General features: G+C 40.8%; 1 protein-coding gene across 1 annotated transcript; it reads left to right on the forward strand.

The window, feature by feature from the left end:
* Window positions 1-1,147: 1,147 nt before the first annotated feature.
* Window positions 1,148-12,119, forward strand: LOC142435620 (serine protease 52-like). Its single transcript, XM_075539843.1, has 5 exons — window positions 1,148-1,262; window positions 9,464-9,599; window positions 9,957-10,204; window positions 11,177-11,313; window positions 11,823-12,119. Exons 1-5 carry the CDS (start codon window positions 1,148-1,150, stop codon window positions 12,117-12,119), a joined length of 933 nt encoding a protein of 310 aa, XP_075395958.1.
* The last annotated feature ends 10,181 nt before the right edge of the window (window positions 12,120-22,300 follow it).

The following is a 22,300-nucleotide window of genomic DNA, read 5'->3' on the forward strand; positions in this document are numbered from 1 at the left end:
CTCCTGACTTTCAAAGTGTATGTTCCTAAGACATTCTATGTTGCTAAGACCTAAATACAATAAAAATTTACGATAATTTTGAGTTAGAAATTTCAACAAGCACATAAATTGGATCATAATGCTTACCTTTTGTTCCTAATAGTGTCCATAGAAACTGTGCCTAAAGACAATAGCTGTTGCCCACAATGAAGAGAAGAGAATTTTATTCTTACTTCAGTTAATTAATACTACATTTAATTCATGTAATGGCCAATATTTTGTTATATATCCTTGAAATACTGAAATGATTAGAGTAATGGTCAATTTTTCCCTCCAGAAAAAACTCAGAAGCTCTAGCCTTGGTCCAAGTGGGCCTTATGGATCTTCAAGACCCAGTAAAAGCTCAGACTGTAGGTATTCATCGAGCCACACCCTACATAGGTCCCAAGGGACCTCTGGGTCCTGGACTAATATTATTGAAGCAACCTCTGCATTTTCAACCACTTGTGCTACCCATCTGCTTGGAGGAGAGCTTGGAACAAAAGAGCAACATACAACTTCATGACTGCTGGTTACCCAGTTGGTCTCTCATGAGAGGTGAGTAATACAGAAGGCATAGTGGTTCAATGAGAATGGCATATATGGAAACAGTAATATGATTTGTCATTTCTTTCAACTATACTCTTTTTAGCAAATGCTAAGTAATGCTACTCCATTCTTTATTTTTACTAGGAAGTCCTGGAATTCTGCAGAAAAGGCATGTAAGCATCCTGAAAGTCAGCACTTGTGCCAAATTTTGGCCCAAATTGAATGAATTCACATTTTGTGTGGAAGCCAAGAAAGCTATGGGAGAAGCTGGCTGTAAGGTGACAAGATTAGGGGGAGTGAAAAGAAGGGAGAAATACTGGCATATTTTTAACACAAAATGTTTCTGCCTGCCCTTCAAAATAGCTATAAATATCTTGTTCCTTATTTCTTGCAGGGTGACCTTGGAGCACCCTTGGTGTGCCATCTACAACAAAAGGACACTTGGGTTCAAGTGGGAATCTTGAGTCATTTTGATGAGCACTGCACAAAGCCCTACGTCTTCAGCCAACTGAGTCCTTTCCTTCCTTGGCTCCAGAGAGTTACAAGACTCAATCGTGCACCCTGGTCCCAGCAAGGGCCCATGACTACCTCTGCTTCCATCTCACTTTCAGTCTCTCCCTCCATAAATGCCTCGGCTTTTACCTCCACTCCTGCTTCTATTCAACCACATTTCATCTCTCTGCCACAGCCTCAGAGTAAGACCCAAGAAAATGGTAGCAAGGGAGGTTTAAAAATAAAGGGAAAATGTGAAGTGAATGGAAAATAGCTAAGAGGGAAAGGGAAAGAAATTTGTTTCTGAAAAAATGCCTAAGATTTTATATTTACTAAATAGTAGGAATCATTCATCATAGTATTAGACTTGATGACTAAGAAAGGCTTCTAATAGTTGGTAAATTACTTAATGATCAGTATATCTATCTTTAATTAATCCAAGATCCATAGAAGTAGAATAAGTTAATCAAGGTCTTAGGAACATAAAAGTAAAACTAACAAAATTATTCCAAACATTGCCCTGTAATAATTAGTTTCCTGTGATCCAACTCAGTATTACGTATCATTCAATCATTCATTCACATCTAGCAATATTTAAAAATTACTATCACTATCAGTTTTCACAGCATTCTTTTCCTTCTTGAACTCCTTGAGCGCTGCATCCTTACCCTCTCCTGTACCACCCAAGAAACCATTATTCTACTTGCTATCCTTATATCCCTGTTGGTTCATCAACCCTTGGTTTCATATACTGAAAAACAGGAAAAGAAATACAACAAAATTACAAAAACCTAAAATAATAATTATACATAAATTATCAAGGGTTCAGGGGGAGGGAGGGGAAAAATGAGGAGCTGATACCAAGGACTCAAGTAGAAAGCAAATGTTTTGAGAAGGATGATGGCAACATATGTACGAATGTGCTGGACACAAATGATGTATGTACAGATTGTGAAAAGAGTTGTATGAGTGCCTAATAAAATGATTTTTAAAAAAGCAGCCATATAGCTCAGAAGCAACAAAGCCCACATGGAAGAAGCACACCAACCTGTGTGCTCACGAGGTGCCAAAGGGACCAGGTACAAGGCATCATGCAAATATATATATACCATAGTGAATGAAGGAGGAAGTGCAGAGTGGTGACCCAAAGCCCATTTGTCGGCCACCGGAGATCCCCTCACAGAGGGGTTTAGGAGAGGAGATGGGTCGGTCAGGGTGCGATGTAGTACCAATGAAGAACACAGGATCCCCAGATCCTGGATGCTTCCTCCCCTCACCTACCATGATCCAAATTCTACCTTGCAGGACTGGATAGGACAGAGGTTGTACACTGGTGCATATGGGAGCTGGAGGCACAGGGAATCTAGGGTGGATGATACCTTCAGGACCAGTGGTGTGAGGGGCAATAATGGGAGAGTAGAGGGTGAGTGGGTTGGAAAGGGGGAACTGATTACAGTGATCCACATGTGACCTCCTCCCTGGGAGATGGGTGGCAGAGAAGGGGGGGAAGGGAGACTCCGGATGGGGCAAGATATGACAAAATAACAATATATAAATTATCAGGGGCTCTTGAGGGAGGGGGGAATGGGGAGGGAGGGGCAAAAAAAGAGGACCTGATGAAAAGGGCTTAAGTAGAGAGCAAATGCTTTGAAAATGATTAGGGCAAAGAATGTACGGATGTGCTTTATACAATTGATTGTTTTAAGAGTTGTATGAGCCCCTAATAAAATGTAAAAAAAGGAAAAAGAAAAGAAAAAGAAATCCAAATACTTGAAAGAAAAAAAGTTGAAAGAAGGCAAAAGAAATTACAAAAGCATAAACTCCTAATGGCAAAATACATCCAACATAAATACCAATAAACAAAGATAACCAAAATAATACAGGAAATATTGAAAAGTAGATCAGGCCTGATGTGAATCAGAGTGGGGATCAGTTGACAAGGTTTTAGCCTTTCAAATCACATTTATAATTTTGGGTTCACATTTCCTTTGCACTGATTGATAACCAGTTTCTTCTCATACCTCTATAATAGATAGAGGAAAATCACAAGGCTTATTTTCTAAATAGATCCCACATATATATGTTAGGTTCCCACTCTCATCCACAGCCTCCTGCAAACCATATTTTCACAGTGTAGCCTCTGATACTATTTATTGGCCAAGATTTTGTAGAGAATTTTTTGCATCTATGTTTGTGAGGGATACTTACCTATAATTTTCTCTCTTTGGGTTGTCCCTGGTTTTGTTTTCCAGATTAAACTGGCTTCATAAACTCAGTTTATGAGTTTGATGTCCCTTCAGAGTTTATGCAGAATAGGTGTTAGCTTTTCTCTGAATACTTGGTAGAATTCACACCTATCTCGACTTGGGCTTTTTTTGGTTGGGAGTTTCTTGATTACCTTGTCACTTAACACTTTTGCCATGGGTCTGTTCAAGTTCTTAATGTCCATGTGCCTTAACTTAGGAAGATACTGTTTTTTCTCAGTATTTGTCCCTGTCATCCAGATTCTCAAATTTGCTGCAATACAATATTTTGTAGTACTACATTATTATTTTTGTTTCATTTGGATCTGTTGTGATTCCACTTGCTTCATCTCTAATTCTAGATATTTTTGCCTGCCATTTCTTTTCCTACATTAAATTGGCTAGGAGATTGTCAATTTTGTGGATTGTCTCAAAGAACCAGTTTCTTGATTTGTTTATTTTTTCAATTGTTTTTTTTCTACTTCATCTATTTCTGCCTAATTTTTGTGATTGCTTTTACTGTGGGAAATTTTATGTTGTTGCTCTCTTCTAGTTGTTGGAAATAGGTTAAGGTGTTCTCTTGTGTGTATTAATTGCTATAAATTGACATTTGATCAAATTTGAGCGATGTCCCATAGGTTTGGGTATGTTGTGTTATCACATCTCTTATTTGGGTTAATATCCAGTCTTAATTTGAATAGTGTGTTGTTGAATCTTGAAGTGTTTGTTCTTTTTCTTTTATTCTTTCTATTGTTGAATTCAAATTTTATGGTACTCTGGTTGGTTTGAATGATCTCTGTTTTTATTTTTTGAATTTGTTCAGGATTGTTTTATGGCCCCGCATGTAGTCATTTAAAATATGAGCTTTGTGTACCGAAGAAGATTGTATCATTTTTGCTATTGGTTGGAAAGGTTGAGTTGTTCAGTTGTGTTTTTCAGCTCTTCAGTTTCTTTATTGAATTTCTTACCTATTGATCTATCTTTGAGAGTAGTGAATTGAAATGACCTACTATCATTATTGATTTGGTGATTTCTCTTTTCATCTCTTTGAGGTTATGACTGATGGATTCTCAATGTCTTTCTTTAGGCATAAATGTGTAATATGATTATGTATTAGTGGTCTGTTGATAACCTTGAACATTATGCAATGCCCTTTCTTGTCTTTAATTTTTGTTATGTACCTTGAAGTCTATTTTGTCATATATTAATATTGCCACTCCTGGGTTTTTTAATTGACTTAAGCTTGTTAAAAATGTTTCCATCCTTTGACTCTCAGTCTCTTTTAGTCTGTGATTTTGATATATTTCTCTTGAAGGCAGTAGATTGATGGATCTTATTTCTTAATTCAGACTACAATTCTTTGTCTTCTGATTAGTGTGTCTAGTCTGTTGAAATTTAGTGTATTAAATATAATGTAGATTAGTCACTGTCATCTCATTATTAATGTTTCCTCTCTCCCTTTTATGTGGTGGTAGTGGTGTGTGTGTGCGAGAAGTTTATTTGTACTGTTCTGTATTGTTTTGGGCAATAGTTCTGTATTATTTTGGGCACGATTTTCTTTTCCTTTTTAAATCATTTTATTAGTGGCTCATACAACTCTTATCACAGTCCAAACATAAGTCAATTGTGTAAAGTACATTTGCTCTCCACTTAATCCACTTGGGTCAGCTCCTCATTTTCCCCCTCTCTCCCTGCTCCTTTGGGTATTATTTTCAATGCACTGGTTTCTGGGTGGTGTTGCACCCAGAGGTGGTCTCATGATTGAGTGCTTCAGTTATTGATTTTCTGGCAATAAGGAACTGGATAGTATTTTTTAATACTGGTTTTGTTTTTAGAGATTTTCTAAATATACCATTGAGAATACTTTTATTTTTCTTTCTAATTTGATGGGTAGCTTTTTGTATAAAGGATTCTTGGATAACCCTGGCTGTCTATGAACTTTTGGAATATGTTGCTTCAATTTCTTCTTGCATGGTCTCTGGATAATTCTGAGCTTATTCTTACCTATTTACCATTGTGCTTGACTATTTTTCTTCCCTTTAGCTGCTCTCAGGATTCCCTCTTTTTCCTTTAAGTTGGATAATTTGATGAACCTTGATGTGTTTTTTGTAGGTTGTTTTTTGGGAGGGGTAATGGGGAAGTGTGTTTATCTATTTGGTGTTCCTTTTGCTTCCTGGATGGTCATATCTTTCCCTTTGTGATATTAGGGAAATTCTCTTCAAATAATTGCCTTACAATTTAAACAGTAGACTTGTTTATTCCTGCTCAGGGACTGCAGTGTTTGGAACAGTATCTTTTCATGGCATCCCACATCATTGTCAGAATTTCTTCAGAATCCTTTGCTGTTTTTTTTTATTGTCTCTTCTTTGCTAAAGTCTGCTTGGTTGTCTTCGAGTTCACTGATTCAATTTTCTTCCATTATATTGCTCAGATTTTGTACCATATTTTAAATTTTTATTTCTGCTTACTCATTACTTAGTTTCTCAATTTACTTTGGGTGTGAGGTTTTTAGTATCTCCATTTCTTGTTTTGTTTTTAGAATGTATCCTCAGACCTCGTATGTGGCCCCAAACATCATTCTCTCTTTAGCAGTTGAGGGGCTTCTTTATCTGTGTAGTCCATTGTTGACTTTTGTTTTTTGATTTGTGTGTGTGTGTGTGTGTGTGTTACCAGCTGATGGCTCTTGTTACAGTGAAATAATGGTCGAGGTGGAGATGATTACATCTGCTTCTGCTTTGTGTAGGGTAGACAGGTCTTGGCTCTTTAAAGTGGAGGAGGTGGACCATATAGGACTGGACCCTCAATATGCTGGAAATGAAGAAAGAGTGGAGGTGGAAGTCCTACAAAGGACCACAAGTTTCCGTGTCAGCCAGAAACCTAGGTAGTGGTAGGGGGTGCCACTGAGAAACACAGTAATAATTCCTCTGGTGGGAAAATAGTTTTGGGTTTTTTTTTTTCTCAAAAGAAAATAGAAAAAAATCTAAGATACTTTTGAAGCCCCTAGAGAGTTTAAGTTGTCTTCCTGGCTTAACGGGATAGGCTCCCTGATGGAGTTGGCTGGGAGTTTCTATTTGATGGCCCTTAGAGTTGGGAGGGAGATCCACTAAGAAAGTGAGCCTATGAACACTCTGTTTTGCCAGCCACAGTGAGCTCCAGCCTTCAGGGTTCCTAATGGTCCACGGGGATGGTAGCCCAGGGGATACACTTACAGGAGAGTCTGGCATGGGATTTTCCCTTGAAAAGGCTGGTTGCAGAGTTAGAGGAAAGTGGTAGAGTCTCTCCATTGCTGCCCATCTCACCCTACTAGGAGAGAGAGGAGACCACAACAAGCTCAGCTGCATTTGTCAGGAGTGAAAAATCAGAGAGGATGTATAAAATATTCTGGGAGTGCTGAGATTCCAGGTCCTATACCTAAATTCTCAGAATTGGCCTTCTCACATGTCAAGTTTGGGGCCATGCAAAGGAGTTCTAGATAGGGGACTCTATCTCAGCACCATTTTCCTGAGGTTCTCCAGTTTTTACTTTCTTTACTCTTCTTAAAAAGCCTCCCTGATTATCTTGTGTTCTTCAAAATTACTTCTTTGCAAACCCCTAGAACAGAAACTATAACCTTGTGAGCTTGCTTCTCTGAATTTAACTTGAAGACTTCCCTACCTTTCTTAACATGCACAATTGATCTAAAAATGGTGCTTTGTTTGGGGCAGACTTCATAATAACTTGTTGCAAAGCTTCAATTACTTTTGGAGATGTGTACTTGAATTTTGTTTATAGTGTAAAGTTTGATGTTAGCTCTGATTTCAAAATAAGTTTGGAGCTCTGATCGCAAAACATATCCTTGTTTTAGGACTACCTAAAGAGACCAAACAAATGTGTTTTTGAGAGATTTTGTCTGTTGCAGCCATTATCACAGATATATTTATATTTTGTTTTGTTTTGAATTGTTCTATGCATTTATAAACTGAAACAGGAGCAATACTTCTTGACTTACAAATGTAAGTTTTTATGTGTGTTTCAAATCAACATTTTTTGAGGGAGCCTAATTGTTTCTTTAAACTTCAGCTCTCTGGTACTTAAAACATAGATTTTCACCCAGAACAAAAAATCATATCAATGTGAATGAGTGAGAGTGTGAAGTGGGGTTTAAAGCTCATCTGTAGACAATTGGACATACCCTTAAAGAAGGGTCACAAGGAAGAGAGAAGTCAGTCAATGTGCAGTATATCACTGATGGATAAATAACTTTCCTCTAGTTCTTTAATGTTTCTTCCCCTCCACTATCGTGACCCTAATTCTTTTTTAAAAATCATTTTATCGGGGAATCATACAATTCTTATCACAATACATGCATGCATCCATTGTGTCAAGAACATATGTACATCTGTCGCCATCATCATTCTCAAAACATTTGCCTTCTACTTGAGCCCTTATCTGCTGCTCATTTCCCTCTCCCTCCCCACACTCCACACCCAATGAACCCTTCATAATTCATATATTATTATTTTGTCATATATTACACTGTCTGATGTCTCCCCCTGCCCTCTTCCCTGCTGTCCTTCCCCCAGGGAGGAGGCTATATGTAGATTCCTGTAATCAGTTCCCCCTTCTACCCCACATTATCTCCACCCTCCAGGCATCGCCACTCTCATCACTGGTTCTGGAGAAGTCATCTGTCCTGGATTCTCTGTGTTTCCAGTTGCTATCTGTTCCAATGTACATCCTCTGGTCTAGCCAGATTTGCAAGGTAGTATTGGGATCATGATAGTAGTGGGGGGAAGAAGTATTTAAGAACTAGAGGAAAGTTATATGTTTCATCGTTGCTACCCTGCACCCTGCCTGGTTCATCTCCTCCCCACAACCCCTCAGCAAGGGGTGTCTGATTGGCTACCACTGGGCTTTGAGTCTCCACTCTGCATTCATCCACATTTTTAATGATAGGATTTTATGTTCCTTGATGCTTGATACCTGATCCCTTCAACAACTCGTGTTCACACAGGCAGGTGTGTTTCTTCCATGTGGACTTAGTTGCTTCTGAGCTATATGGCCTCTTGTTTATCTTCGAGCCTTTAAGACCCCAGACCCTATATCTTTTGATAGTTGGGAACCATCTGCTTTCTTCACCACATTTGTTTATGCACACATTTTTCTTCAGCAATTGTGTTGGGAAGGTGTGCATCATGGAATGCCAATTTATTAGAACAAAGTGTTCTTGCATTAAATAAGTGCTTGAGTGGAGGCCCAATGTCATGGCCCCAATTCTGTCTTACAAATCCCAGGATATCAGAGTATGTACATTTTTACAGATAAGAGCTGGAAACAGAGGGAATTCAGGACAGATAAACCCCTCAAGATCAATAATGCGAGTCGTGATACTGAAGATTGTGAGGTGGGGAACGGAGAAGGGAATGGATCACAATAATCTACACACACACAAAAAAAGCCTCCCCAGGGAACAGACAACACAAAATTGGGTAAAGGGATACAGCAGACAGTGTAAGACATGGGGGAAATTTTATAAATTATAAAGGGTTCATGAGGGAGGATGGGGGGGGGAGAAATGAGCTGCCAACTAGATCTCAAGTAGAAAGAAAATGTTTTGAAAATGATAGCAACATATATACAAATGTGCATATCACAATGTACATATATATGGATTATGATAATAGCTATTGAGCCCCTTATAAAATGATTTTTAAAAGGGAAACCAACCATAATAAAAACAATGGGTGTTCTGAGTAACTTGTCTAATTGATAGCCCACTAAAATTTTAAATTTATATAATTAACCATCTTCCAAATGAAAGAAAAGAACTATCTTAGCTCCAACTTCTGATTATTTCCACATTTTCTAATAAAATTATTTTTCCTCATTGTCTAACTACCTTAAAAATTCTAAATATCCAAGATAATAACTATGGAATTGTAGTGTAGGAGATAAATTGAATACTTACAGCTTGAACTAAATACATTTTAAACTGAATATAAATAACGTGGATTTCAAAAGATAAAAATTTCTAGGGAAAATAGTATGGACACTTATGTAGAAGAGTTTATGTTTGCACGTACATTTAAAGAAAGTTGACATTTAATATAGTGAAGATAGATGAACTTTTGAAAGATGTGGCACAGATTAATTTACTTTTACTTCTTTATTATTTTCCTCAGCCTTGGCAGATAGGATTTCTCTGCGATATGCCATGCCCTGGCAGGCGATAATTATAAGCTGTGGTGGTCAAATTTGCAGTGGTTCCATTGTTAGCAACTCTTGGGTTCTTACTGCTGCTCATTGTGTCAGGAACATGTAAGTTTGTGTACTGTGTCTTCTTATAACTCTAAAATCCAATATCCCAAAAGTACTTTGGTGAAGCCATCTTTGGATAATATTCCCCCAAATCATACCCTTGTTTTTCTCCTATGAAGTCTTTACTTCAGACCAAATAGGCAAATTGATTATGTGCTTCCTTAATTGGCCTATTAGACAAGCTATTTTACCACTATCTGAGAACTCTAACTTCAGTTGTCAATTTCTATTTTTCCTGGAGTTAACATCCAAGGGATGACATAACATCATTCAGGAAATACACAAATGTGGTAGTATCTAAGAGTTCAGCCCTCCTATTGCATCTGTACTACTTAATCTTTACTCATACGCACATAGGAATCCTAAAGACACTGCTGTGATACTTGGCCTGCGGCACCCTGGGGTACCTATAAGAGTTGTTAAGGTGTCTACCATTTTACTGCATGAGAGATTCCGGATAATAAATGGAGCAGCAAGAAATGACCTAGCATTGATACTCCTTCAAGATGTCCAGACTCCTGTTCAGCTTCTGGCTCCTTTGGGACATCTAAAGAACCTCAATAGCTCAGAATGCTGGCTCTCAGGACCTCTAATTCTAAAAACAGGTCAGAGATTGCTTTTTCTATAGGGGAGTAGTTAAAAAATAAGTAGGAAAGATGTTCTATTTAAAATATACATTAGAGGATGTGAGGGTGATCTGGCTGCAACATCTGTCACCCCACTGATCGCCAGGGTTGATTTGGCTGATCTGGCTGGCTAGGCGGGTGTACCCTTCCTCTCTCGCCACTCCATGTGCATCCCTCCCAAAGCTGCACGCTCGGTTGAAGAGGATGAGCCTTCCCCAATAGAAGGAAGACTGTTCTTCAGTCAAGGGTATACGAGTAGCTGTGCTCCCCTTCTAGAACCTCCAAACAAGTCCCAAGGTCCATTTGTAGGAGAATGTAGGGTAGTCGAGCTTCCAATACTCCAGACACATCCAAGTGAGGTGCTGCATGTGGCAGTCTGTCTTTCAAAGAAAAAATTTTAAAATATATATAATATATATATTAGAGTTTTTAAGAAACAACTGTAGTTACAATCCCTGCATTATTTAAAGACTTTAAATAAAATCAGACATACATCCATTTTGCTTTATAAAGGTGGAATTTTGATAATGATTCTATAGACTTTTAGAGCTGATATTCATTCTGTGTGCATCCAGATTTCATAAAGGAAACACAATTGATTTGCTTCCTGATTCTTTAATGACCTATGAACAGAGCAAGAGGAAAAACTTTTTGCTTTGTTTTATTTTTTATCTCCTTTGGAAAATGTGGCTAACTTGAGAGTCTTTAATAGAAAGTTTACATAAGTAATTGGGTAACCATGAAAAGTGGAATTTAAAAAGCAGAAGTCAGATATGGGTATGGAGAGGTTGAGTGGGATGGTGGAGCAAATAATGATTAGGAGAAAATATAAAGGTATGTGTTAGAGTTAAGTGCTTGAGTGACGGTAGTGATAGTGATCTTTGCTCAGTCCTGGATAACTCAGTAAAATCAGTGTCCCTTAAGTTTTGTGTATTCCTTCTGTTTTCATAGGTGAGACAGATGAGAATCCAGAATTATTACGCATGCAGGTGAAGGGAGCTTCCAGCTGTGCCCATCTCTATCCTGACATAGGCTCTTCTATTGTCTGTTTCATTACCCAAGCTACATCAGGTTCTGACAAAAATGTGGTGAGCAGCTTATTTTTACTTTCTCTTAATATCATTGGATAGAAACAGCAATGTTATATTTAAATCCAGGTGACCCTATCCACCCATTAACAGTAAATATAAGAAAGTTAACTCTATCTTATTTGCAAGAAATAAAAAACTTACTTTATACCAAATAATACTAATTTCTGGCTCATCTGACATTGATGATTAAATGACCCATATGATTAATTTACCTTGTGTTTTCCAAACATAAGTGAGGTATTCTGTTCCTCGTGGCTCACTTATAAAGCAGCTACTTAGTTTTTGAATTCCATATAATCTCTGATTAGTATAAATATAATATTCCATAATTTTATTTTTAGTAGAAATTTAAAGCAGATTCTGTTTGTTAATTACTTATGTTCCATGTCTAAATTACGTCTTCCTGATTTCTGGATTCTTTCCCTTATTTTACATGTGCAAATTATGTCATTAAGTAAGAACTAGATAATAGTAATTTGAATATAAATTCTACTTTTGCTTTACAGGAGCCAGTAACTCCAGGCAGTGCTGTTATGTGCAAACCATTATCTGGCAGTGGCAGCTGGAGACAGATAGGCTTTACCAGCTTCAAGGCCCTTGCCACCATTGTGAGTCCACATTTTTCCTGGATCTTATCCACGTCAGCAAAGGCGGGACATCCTCTGAACCAGGCCCGTATGTCTTGGGGGGAAATGCCCAAGTCATGTAGCCTTCTTAAACAACCACCTGCAATATCACTTTCTTCCATAATAATCATAGCAGCTCAGTTTGTTGTAGCAAGTGATGATCTTCTCATACTGTGACAAACAAGACATTAGAAACAGAAAAAGGATGAAGAAATTTCCATAAGACCTCTGTAAGTACTTCCTGAATAAATAGTAATGCCTTTCATAATGACTCCTTTCTGATTATTTTGTGACTTTCTGGTTATTTCCCTATTCCTTTCACCTAACTGTTCAATGTACAGTTTCCACAGGCACACAATGAAGTGTAATGGAGTTATATTCTCTTCAAGATTATCCAGGCTTTCTTATGATCCACATAGTTGATGCCTTGGAACAGTCAATAAAACTCAAGTGACCATCTTCCTGATATTCTGTTTTAAGAGCCAAGATCCCTCTGAAATCAGAAATTATATCCATGATACTAAATCCTCTTACGAGAAGGATCTGAACACACTGCCCTTTCTTGTCATGATGCTGCTGCAAAGCATTGGTGAATGGTCTCCAACATAATTTTACTTCAATGTGATATCAATAATAATATTCTATAATTTGAGCATCTTGTTGGCTGCTTTTTGTTGGAACTAGCACAGATAATGAATCTCTTCTAGTCAGGAGGCCCACTCACTGTGTTCAAATTTTTAAAGCATAGTAGAGTAAGTGCTCCCATTGTTGAGACATTTCAAGTGGTATCCATCAATTCCTGAAGCCTTGTTCTGGGTTAATGCTTGCAATGGGGTTTGGACTTCTTACTTCAGCACCATTGCACTAGCTTATATACTACCTCCTGAAATGGTGGAATGTTTACTTTTTAGAACAGCACCTCTTTTTCTTTTCATCTTTTGGTGATTCATGCATCATTCAAGATTTTGTCCATGAAATCTTTCAAGATTCAGTTCTGGGCTTGAATCTTTAATTGAACTTTTTCAGTGAAGCTATGCTAAGCATGTTCCTTTTTTGAATTTTCAAATTTTAGGTCTCAGCACATTTCATCATGTGTTTTGTGTTCCCAACCTGATCTGTGAAATATTCTGTTCAGCTCTCTGAGTTCACCATTTCCTTCATTTCCCTTTTCTACTCTATGTCTGAGAACATGCTTCAGTGTCTCTCTGACATCAACTTTTGAGGTTTTACTTCTATGATACCTTTTAAAATTATTTTTCCCTTCTTATTTATTCATTATATCCTACCAATCATTATATTCATTATATTCTACCATAGCTCAACATGGAGTTCTATCATTAATGTTCCATATGTCCAATATGTTCTTGCTATATTTTGGAAATTCAGATGGGATGTGATCAAGCTTATATTTTTACTTTTTTGGACTGGTTTTAATTTTCTTCAGCTTTATCCTGAACTTATACATGAGCAGTTGATGGTTTGTTCCACAATCAGCTCCAGGCCAAATCCAGATGCTGATATGGAAGTTCTCTATCACCTCTCTCCAAAGATGTAGTTAATTTGATTTCCTGCTTGACTTCAGCAAATTGACTGAAATTCACAGGTTTTATTCATACTCCCATTCAGTTCTTCTTATTTTAAAAAAATGATTATGTTGTTCCTGATATCTCCTACTTACCAATATCGGTATTCTCACTCTGGTCTCCAGTGAGGTGAGTACCACTTGATTTTCATGTCTTAAGCTGTGATAGTGAATGTGGAGTTGGTTTACACATTCCTCTCCTACAGCAGTAAGACTATTTTTTTCTTCAGGGACTCAACCGAGAAAACAAAATCCACATATCTCTGCTGGTTAGGTCAAAGGCCAAGGTAAAAGGTTTGGACTCTAATGGAAGTGGAGGTATCAGCTGAAATGCTTGCCAATTTTCTCTTCTCCAGATCTTAAGGTTTGCTATAGTGGTAGGCACAGTATTCTAATAGTGCTCCCTCCTGACTAGACACTTCTAGTAGTGGTAGTAAGGGTGCCATGAATTTGTGTGCTGGAGAGCTTAGATATCTGGGAAACAGAGAATCAACTTCAGTGGAACAAGGAGTGAAAGTCCCATTTCTTGGGGTATTTGGAAGGAGTGGCACTCCCTCTCTCCTCCTTCATGAGGGTGTTAGACTACAAATCCCTGACGTTTGGCTATGGTCTCATTAATCCATGAAACTTTTGGTATTTGGAATATCTGACCACATTCCTTCTCCTTTACAAATCAAGTGCTAACTGGTATTATACTTGAAAATTCCTTAACCGGCCACTTGTCCTGGGTGGCTCGTTGATTCTCAGGCCAAATGTTGATAAATAAAATCATTTTCTTCTTTCACTCCCGTTTTGCACCAAGTATCTCCATGGGGATTTGGTAGGCATAGAAGTTTCTTTTACCATGGTGCCTATAAGGAAAAAAAAACAATGGGAAGAAGGGGAAGTATGCCCCCAAGCTGGTTTTGCTGACTGATTAGATTATGTCAATGGCAGATACATGGGTATGTCTGGGTAACCTCGCTCTCATTCTGCTCCATATGAATTCTGAGCCTCTCTCATTGCTGAAATCATACTTGGTATAGATTCCATGATAGGTTTAGGCCTGCTTTTTTCCAGTTTCCCCCTTTCTTCCTTCCATTCTGTTTGGTCCATGTCCATTAAGACAACAACTACCACCAGAACTTACAGTCATGCTGGGCATCCCTTTAAAGAACACAATTTACTTGGCTATAGGTTTCATACCATATAGGGAATACTTGGCCAAAGAACTCCAGACAGGGGGTCTAGGCCCACAGAGTCAGTTCACAGTCTGCTCTATGTACTAACCCTCATTCAGGGACTCAGTTTCTTATTAGAATTTGAAGTACAGGAGACAGATGGCCTCCAGCAGTCCTTGGGGAGAAATAAAAGGGAATTGCTGAAGGTGAGCATAGACACAAAAAGAGAGCAGACTATTCCCTCACAAATCTGTAGGCTGGCAACCAGAGAAAACAGCAAACACAAGGCAGCAGCAAGGAGAAAAGTTCAAAGTCCTAAAAGTAGTCTCCAACCAACATTCCTCGAGAGTCCTATCTTTACTAGGAGGAGTCGCCAGTATGATTGTGAGGTTTCACAGGGCTTCCTGAGTATAAGCACCAGATCATATCTCTTGGGGACTCAAAAACCTTTAACTCCATGATCCTCAAAAGAATTAGTGAGTAGGTAGAACAAGGCACAGTGCAGGAATGCAGATGGTGAGATTAGAGGTCACATAGGGGTCAAAGGCTCTGCTGTAAAGGATCTCAGGGCCTGGGTCACCTGCCTCTGTGTCTCATTCCTGCCCAGAAATGGTATCACAGTGTGTGCTGACACCCAGATGGAGGGCTTTTCAGGAGTCAGGGATGTCACCCCAAATACCTTTTCTCTAAGGAGAACCACGATTCATTGTCCCTGCGTCAGAGATTTTTCTCTCTCTACCCCAGCATCTGCTGCCATTTCCAGGTGCCCAAATGGGCTAAAAGCCACTCTGCTATTTGTGTGTGACAGTGGCTGTCTTCCTCCTCTGACACAGGTATCCTCCAAGTCTGAGACCCTATTCTCTTATCAGTGCTCCCAGGGTGTGTGGATTTCCTCCTCTGGAGAAGGGTGAGATGGGGTCGAAACAGGCCATGGGGAGCCATAGAGTGAGTGTGAGCAGGGAAGTGGTGTGGTCATATTCAGATGCCATTCGGAATGCACCTAAGGGAAGGGTTTGGATGTAATGAGGGGTATTTACAGGGCCCAAAAGCACAATGATGAAGGTCACATATAAGTGGGACCACTAAGATGAGATGGGATGAGATGGAGACTGGGCTGCCCATATGAGGGATGCCACCTCTCATTCTCTGCTGGAACATGTAGCACCCACTGTGAACACAGGGCCTCCAAACCTGTATTCTCTACAGAAGAAACCTTGATGGTATCATAGATTATGGACTGGGCAAATAACCATAAGATCTCTAATGGAAGTCATCCAGGCACTTCAAAGGAGAAAGATGAGGCCATATTCTTCAGAGAAGGTGTAAGCTTCAGAAACCCCATGTTGCAGTTGTACTCCACCCTATGGAGTCACAGTGAGTCAGAATTAGCCTGATGGCAGTTGGTTTGGTTTGGGGTATAGAATTGTCTCAGGAGCAGACTGATACTTCTTTCTCCCATGTAGCTGTGGATTTGAACTGCTGACCTTTGTGTTAGTAGCCACTGAACACTTAACTCATTTTCCAACTTCCACTCTCAAGGGTTCATGAGGATATGGCTTGGAGGGCGAGCACCAGCACCCATGGGCCAGGCTCCTCCACAGTACACTGCACATTTCTGACCTACACTTTCCACTCACAGACCCTGGCCAGGCAGTGTTGGGCTTCACAGTTGAGGGCAATCCCCTCTGAAAGGGGAATAGAAGGAAAGAGAGATGGGTAAAATGATAGGTAGGGGCAAGGAAGATGGAAGGAGAGACCTGGAAGGTAAGTGGGGCTGGAAGATTCCTGGTATAGGAGAACAGCTTGTTTCTGCCCTTTGTGACTTTGAAGAACATCCACCATGCCTCAGTTTTCACTTCTAATAGGGTGCCAGGAGCCTCCAGTCTTCTCCAAAGCAAGCTCTCCACGGAGGAGGAATTATTCTTGTGCCAGGAGTGCAAACCCAAACTCTCAGGTGGCATACAGGCCGACACTGAGGCTGCACACACTGTGATGGAGATCAGTGAACCAAGAGAAGGCATTAATTAAAGCAAATGAATCGCTGCTTGAAGGGATCAACCTGCCCTTTCTGTTGAGGATCCAGGCCTCTGGTGTGTCCTGGATGGCTGGGGCAGGACCAACTCCTCCCCATGAGCAGAGACTATAGCAGAGCCTACTAGTCCCGTGCCTTCCTGGAGCGCAGAATACCTGTCCTATGTTTGCATTTTCTGGTTACCCTGGGAGCCCTAAAGGATCGCAGGGCTCTCCTTCATGCTCCAGACATTCCCCCTCCAACAAAGGTACTCAGGTCTCCTCTCAAAAATACTTCATCCATTCCTAGATATGCCGAGTTGTGACTCATTGCCCTCAAGATGATGTCAACTCATAACAACTTTATAGGACGGTACAACTTCCCTTGTGGGTGTTTGAATCTGTAAATATTTACATGAGTGGAAAGCCTCATCTTATTCCTACAAATCAGGCAATGGTTTAGAACTGTTCACCTTGCCGTTAGCAGCCCAATGCATGAGGATCCCCTAAACGTTTCCACACACCATTCCATCCACCTGAATGGCCCCTCCCTGGTCCCCTCTCTTAGGTGACCCTCTCTGCCCTAAGTGTTCCTTTGCATGTTAAGCACCATCAAAAGTAGCGCCTAAACCCCTACCTGTTGTGCGACTCTGACTCAAAGTGAGCCCATAGGATAGAGTCAAACTGTTCCACAAGGTTTTCAAGGCTGTAGTATTTACAAATTCAGACACAACACATCTGTCTCCTGTGGAGCATCACCAGGACCTCTGAAGCACAGAGGAGGGGCTCGGTATAAATGGTGAATGAACAAGACTCTGTCCTTGTCTTACAGGCAGGGAAAGTGAGGCAATGAAGCTCCATGGAGGAGAAAAAGGGGATAGGCTGGTGATTCTACAATCTGAAGCTCCAAGAAGTTATGAAGGATCTGATGTCAAAGACCAGGTTCTTTGCATGCTGCCTTGTGACACTGATATTGAAACCCAGAGACAAAGGCCAACCACATCCTAGTTCACTTCCTGGGCAGCTTCTGCAGAACTGAGAGCAAAGAGCAGGCCAGTGGTGTTTAACCCCACCCCCTTTTCCCTGTCCCTATCCTTCCAGGACCAGTCTGGGACCATCTGGGGCTACACTGCCAGAAAACTGGACAGGTGATGGGGTAGTAGATGGAGCAGTAGATGATAAACATGTACCCTGGCTTTCTTGTACTCCCTTACAATTTGCTCTTCCCAGGCTCATACCTAGAGTGTGTTAATAAACCAAATGGATCCTTTGGATTCCACACAGAATGATAGATGGCAGAGGCAGCATAAAATCAATCCCTGCAGAGCCTGGAGCCAGCATGAGGATGAAGGGGTCTGGGGGAGAGGGCAGGGGTTGTGTGAGGGGCAGGCAGAGACTTCAGTATCCAATCAGCCCTCTGACATGTCCCATCCCCAGGCACCCTTGGAAGTCATCTTTCCCAACAGCCACCTCCTAGTGTACTGGGAAGTCTTATGCTGGCTTGCTTGCTGAGAACAGAAAGTACAAGTCCCAGGTCCCAGGCAGGAGAGGTGGGTGTTGGTGTTCTGGTGAGGTCAAGGTCATTGAACAAGGGACAGAGAAAGAAAGGGTGATGGGGTATAGAAGCATGGGCCAAGCATTGTCAGAAGGGGATGGTTTGAAGGAAACCAATCACAAGACCACCCTTACAGGTAGCTGGTCTCACCTTCAGTCTTTCCCTGTACTCCATTCCCTGAAGCCTTGGCTCATTCTAGGAGCAAGTGGCCTGAAAGCCTATGACTACCACCCATGAGAAATCCTTACCACATGGAGTCCTTAACTAGATCACCAATCTGCCCACCTAACCCTCTCACATGCCTGTTTCTGCCTGGAGCTGGGCTCTGACCCTCAAAACCCAGCCAAGCCTCCCCCCACCTCATGATGTATGGATTAATATCCTGGACCCAAAACGTCAAACCCCAGTGGCTGGGGGGTGTGATCCTTCCAAAATTCCCTTTCAATCACAGATTGAATGCCCACCCACCCATGGGGACCCCTGCCTGGATAATCCACTGGTTCTGCAGTGCACTGTGTGGCCAGGGCAGCACTCACTCAGGTCAGAGTCTACGCATGGGGTATCTTGGACACCCCTTCTCCCCAATAGCCTGATGCCCTGGGACTGATAGTGACTGGTGATATTAATGCCCTGCTCCAAATCCAAGGAGCCCCACCTGCCTCAGTGAGGACAAGGAGTACCTAAAGGTCCTAGAGCATCACACTCCAGCTTTCAATCAGATCCACTCTGCTTTCTTGTGTTCTCAGGAGTTAGTTCAGGTGTAAGACTTTGTTGCAACAAAGCTCCTCTCTACTCCAAATATTTTTCAGGCTTCTGATCCAGCTCAGCCCCTCGTGTTATGGGCATCAACTGGAGGTTTGCATCCAGGCACACTTGGGCTAAATCCTATTCATGCCTTTGCTGGCTGAGGGTTTCCTTGTGCCTCTGAACCTTCCTGATTGGGTTTATAATGTCCTCAAAGAGGAGGGAAAGAAAGGACCTGATTCAGTGACAGCAAGCATTGTTCCTCAAAACAAAACCAAAGAAAGCTTCCACTGTTGCCATCACAACCACTCTTGAGATTTTCAGTGTCCCCCTTTCAGAAGTCTATCATCAGGTCTTGGCTTCAGGTATTTCTGCATGGACTCAACTCCTAGCGGAGAGTGTTAAGGGCCATTTGCACCATCTAGATGTCTGGTTTTTATTTTAGGTAATAATATTTTTATTTCTCAATGAAGAGACTGAGGATACTGGTCATCTGCCAAGGTCACATAAGAGGCCTGCACCACTAGATCCCTCCCCCATCCACTTCCCCAGCCCCACAAAATACATTCGCATAGCCCCTCCCCTGATGTGAGCAGGACTGGAGGCCCTGGGAGAGTTTCAGTATTCCTGACAAAGTGCAAACACAAAACCAGTCAGTCAGGCTGCCAAAGCTTCATCTAGAAGGGTGGTCCAAGGCAGGAGATGGCCATAGAGTCTGACTCTGCCATTGCTGCTGTTATTTAGTGTTTAGATAGCATTCTATATTTCCATGGGTTTGTTGCCTATAAGCAGCCAGATTTTGGTTCCAAGAAAGGGAGATTTGGGTGGAAGCAGTCATGGACCACATTCATCCATCACTTCATTTACTCAATGCACAATAGGCAAGTCCCTATGTCCAGTGCTGGACATGGGATATTAAAGAGCCCTAGGGGAACTTTTGGTTCAGCATCAAACTGCTAATCTCAAGGTCAGTGGATGAAACCCACCAACCACTCTTCATAGAATGAAGAGCCTGTCTGTTCCTTTAAAGATTTATACACAAAAACCACATGTAAGGGTGACTGTGCATTGCACTTCCACATCTATGTGGAAAGAAATACAGAAGCCAGAGAACACCTTAGAAGTGAGAATGATGAGACTAAGTCTCCTGTATTTTGGACATGTCAGGAGAAACCAGTCCCTGAAGGACATCAGGCTTTGGAAAGCACAGAGGCTGCCAAAACAAGGAAGACCATCCACAAAATAAACTGACAGTGGCTGAAACAATGGGCTCAAATATAACAATGATTGAGAGGATGACACAGTTCCAGGTGGTGTTTTCTTCTCTTGCAGGGTGGCTATGGGTTGGAACCAACTTGATGGCACGTACTAAGAGCAACACACATTGGAATTGACTCAATGGCAGTGGGCTTGTTGTTTTCTTTTTTTGGTGAGTGAGAGTGGGGCATGAAGCATGTTGTCTTGGGTACCTGATGAACTGGACCCAATCCCAGGTTAGGACTATTAAAAGCAAGGTCAGCAGTCCAAACCCACCAGCATCTTCATGCGAGCAGGATGGGACTGTCTGTTCCCATAAAGGTTTATGTAGATTTGCTATGAGATGGATTGATAGAGCCTGGCTGCTACAAAAGGTTCAAACAGAGCAACAATTATAAGGACGGCACAGGGTTGAACAGTGTTTCCCTCTTTTGTAAAGGGGTTGCAATGGGTCAAAATAAACTTTCTGGCACATAACAATAACATGAGTTAGAATCAACTTGATGATAGTGGGATTGATTTGGTTGGTTGGTTAGTTTAGGAGAGAGACACATATAAGCCTTGCATAATAGGGCTTCTGTAGTACTCACTCTCATCCCGTTGATGCCAACTCATATGACCCCTCTGTGGGTTTCCCAGACTATGACTGTTTATGAGAGTTGAAAGCCTCACCTTTCCCTTGAGGTGCAACTGATGGTTTCAAATTGTCCAAGAGTAAATAAAAGTATTGCTTCTAGAATTTCATTTCATACGTGAATGGGGTTATTCCAAACACAAAATATTTAAATATGTCTCTGCAATCAACACATGACTGCTGGCAAATTCTCTCAGAAATACACTTTTCTTTGTCTCCTGAGGGTGCCCTCAAAAAAAATCCCAAACTGACTTCTAGAGGAACAAATTCAAGAGAGAGGTTTCAGTCAGAAGGTGATGGTGACCGATTCTGAGATTACAAATGAGTATCCTTAATAAACTTTCTCAAGAGATACAGGACACGAGAGCTTATTAGAAAGATGTTCTCAGGACATTGACAATGGCTCTGGGGAAGAAATGCCAGCAAAGTGGAACAGAGGAATTTTCCCATCATAACAGTCCACCTGCTAATTGTTCAATGGCAGCAAGGACTCTGATGGGAATACCTTCGGAAAATCTTACCTCATCTACTCTAAATCCCTGAACTTGCCCCCTCAGATACTCTTTGTGACCAAAACTTAAAGGACATTAAAAAGGCACATGATTTGAACCCTTCAAGGATGCAAAACCTGCTGTTTTGAAATGGTATAAATTGAAAATATCAGAATTCTTTGGGGAGCACTTAGACATGGAAGCACTGTCTTCAGAAGTGCATGGCTTCACCCTTTGATGCTTTTGTTTAATTGTGGTTTGATACTGGAGAGACAGAAAAGAGACATCATGCTTGATAAAATGGAGGACAGTGAAAAAGAGGAAGACCCCCGTTAAGATGGATTGACACAAGGACTGCAACAATAGACTCAAACATAAGAACACTGTGCAGATGGTGTAGGACCAGGAAGTTTTTTACTTCCATAATTGTTCCAGTGTAGGAAACCCACAGTGGTAACTCTATCATATCTATTAAGGTTTATATGAGTTAGAATCAACTCAGTGGATGTCAGTATTTTTTGGTAGGTTTTATTTCTTCAAATCCAGCCAGATTTGAAAACAGTTTTCTTAAGGGTTTTTTTGTTATGTAAATAAGGTCATACCAGTGTGGTGGGTTCTAAACATCATCACTTTTGAGAGATACAAAGAGCAGAACAGAGAGAGACACACCCTGGAGCAATAGCCACTAAAGAATTAAAAGACAAACATCAAGGATTCAGACTTCTATCCCCCTGAACTGGGAGAAATAAAGTCCTCCATATGGGGTTTTTGTTAAGGCAGCATAGAGAGATTAAACCATGTAGAAAGGCCAGGGGGCTGTGGGAACACCAAAAACACAAATTCACTGCCATCAGATCAGTTTTGATTCATAGAGGACAGCGTTTAACTTCCCAGTGGGTTTCTGAGACTGGAAATCATAGGAGAG

Source organism: Tenrec ecaudatus, chromosome Y, assembly GCF_050624435.1.
Source record: "Tenrec ecaudatus isolate mTenEca1 chromosome Y, mTenEca1.hap1, whole genome shotgun sequence".
NCBI lineage: Eukaryota > Metazoa > Chordata > Mammalia > Afrosoricida > Tenrecidae > Tenrec > Tenrec ecaudatus.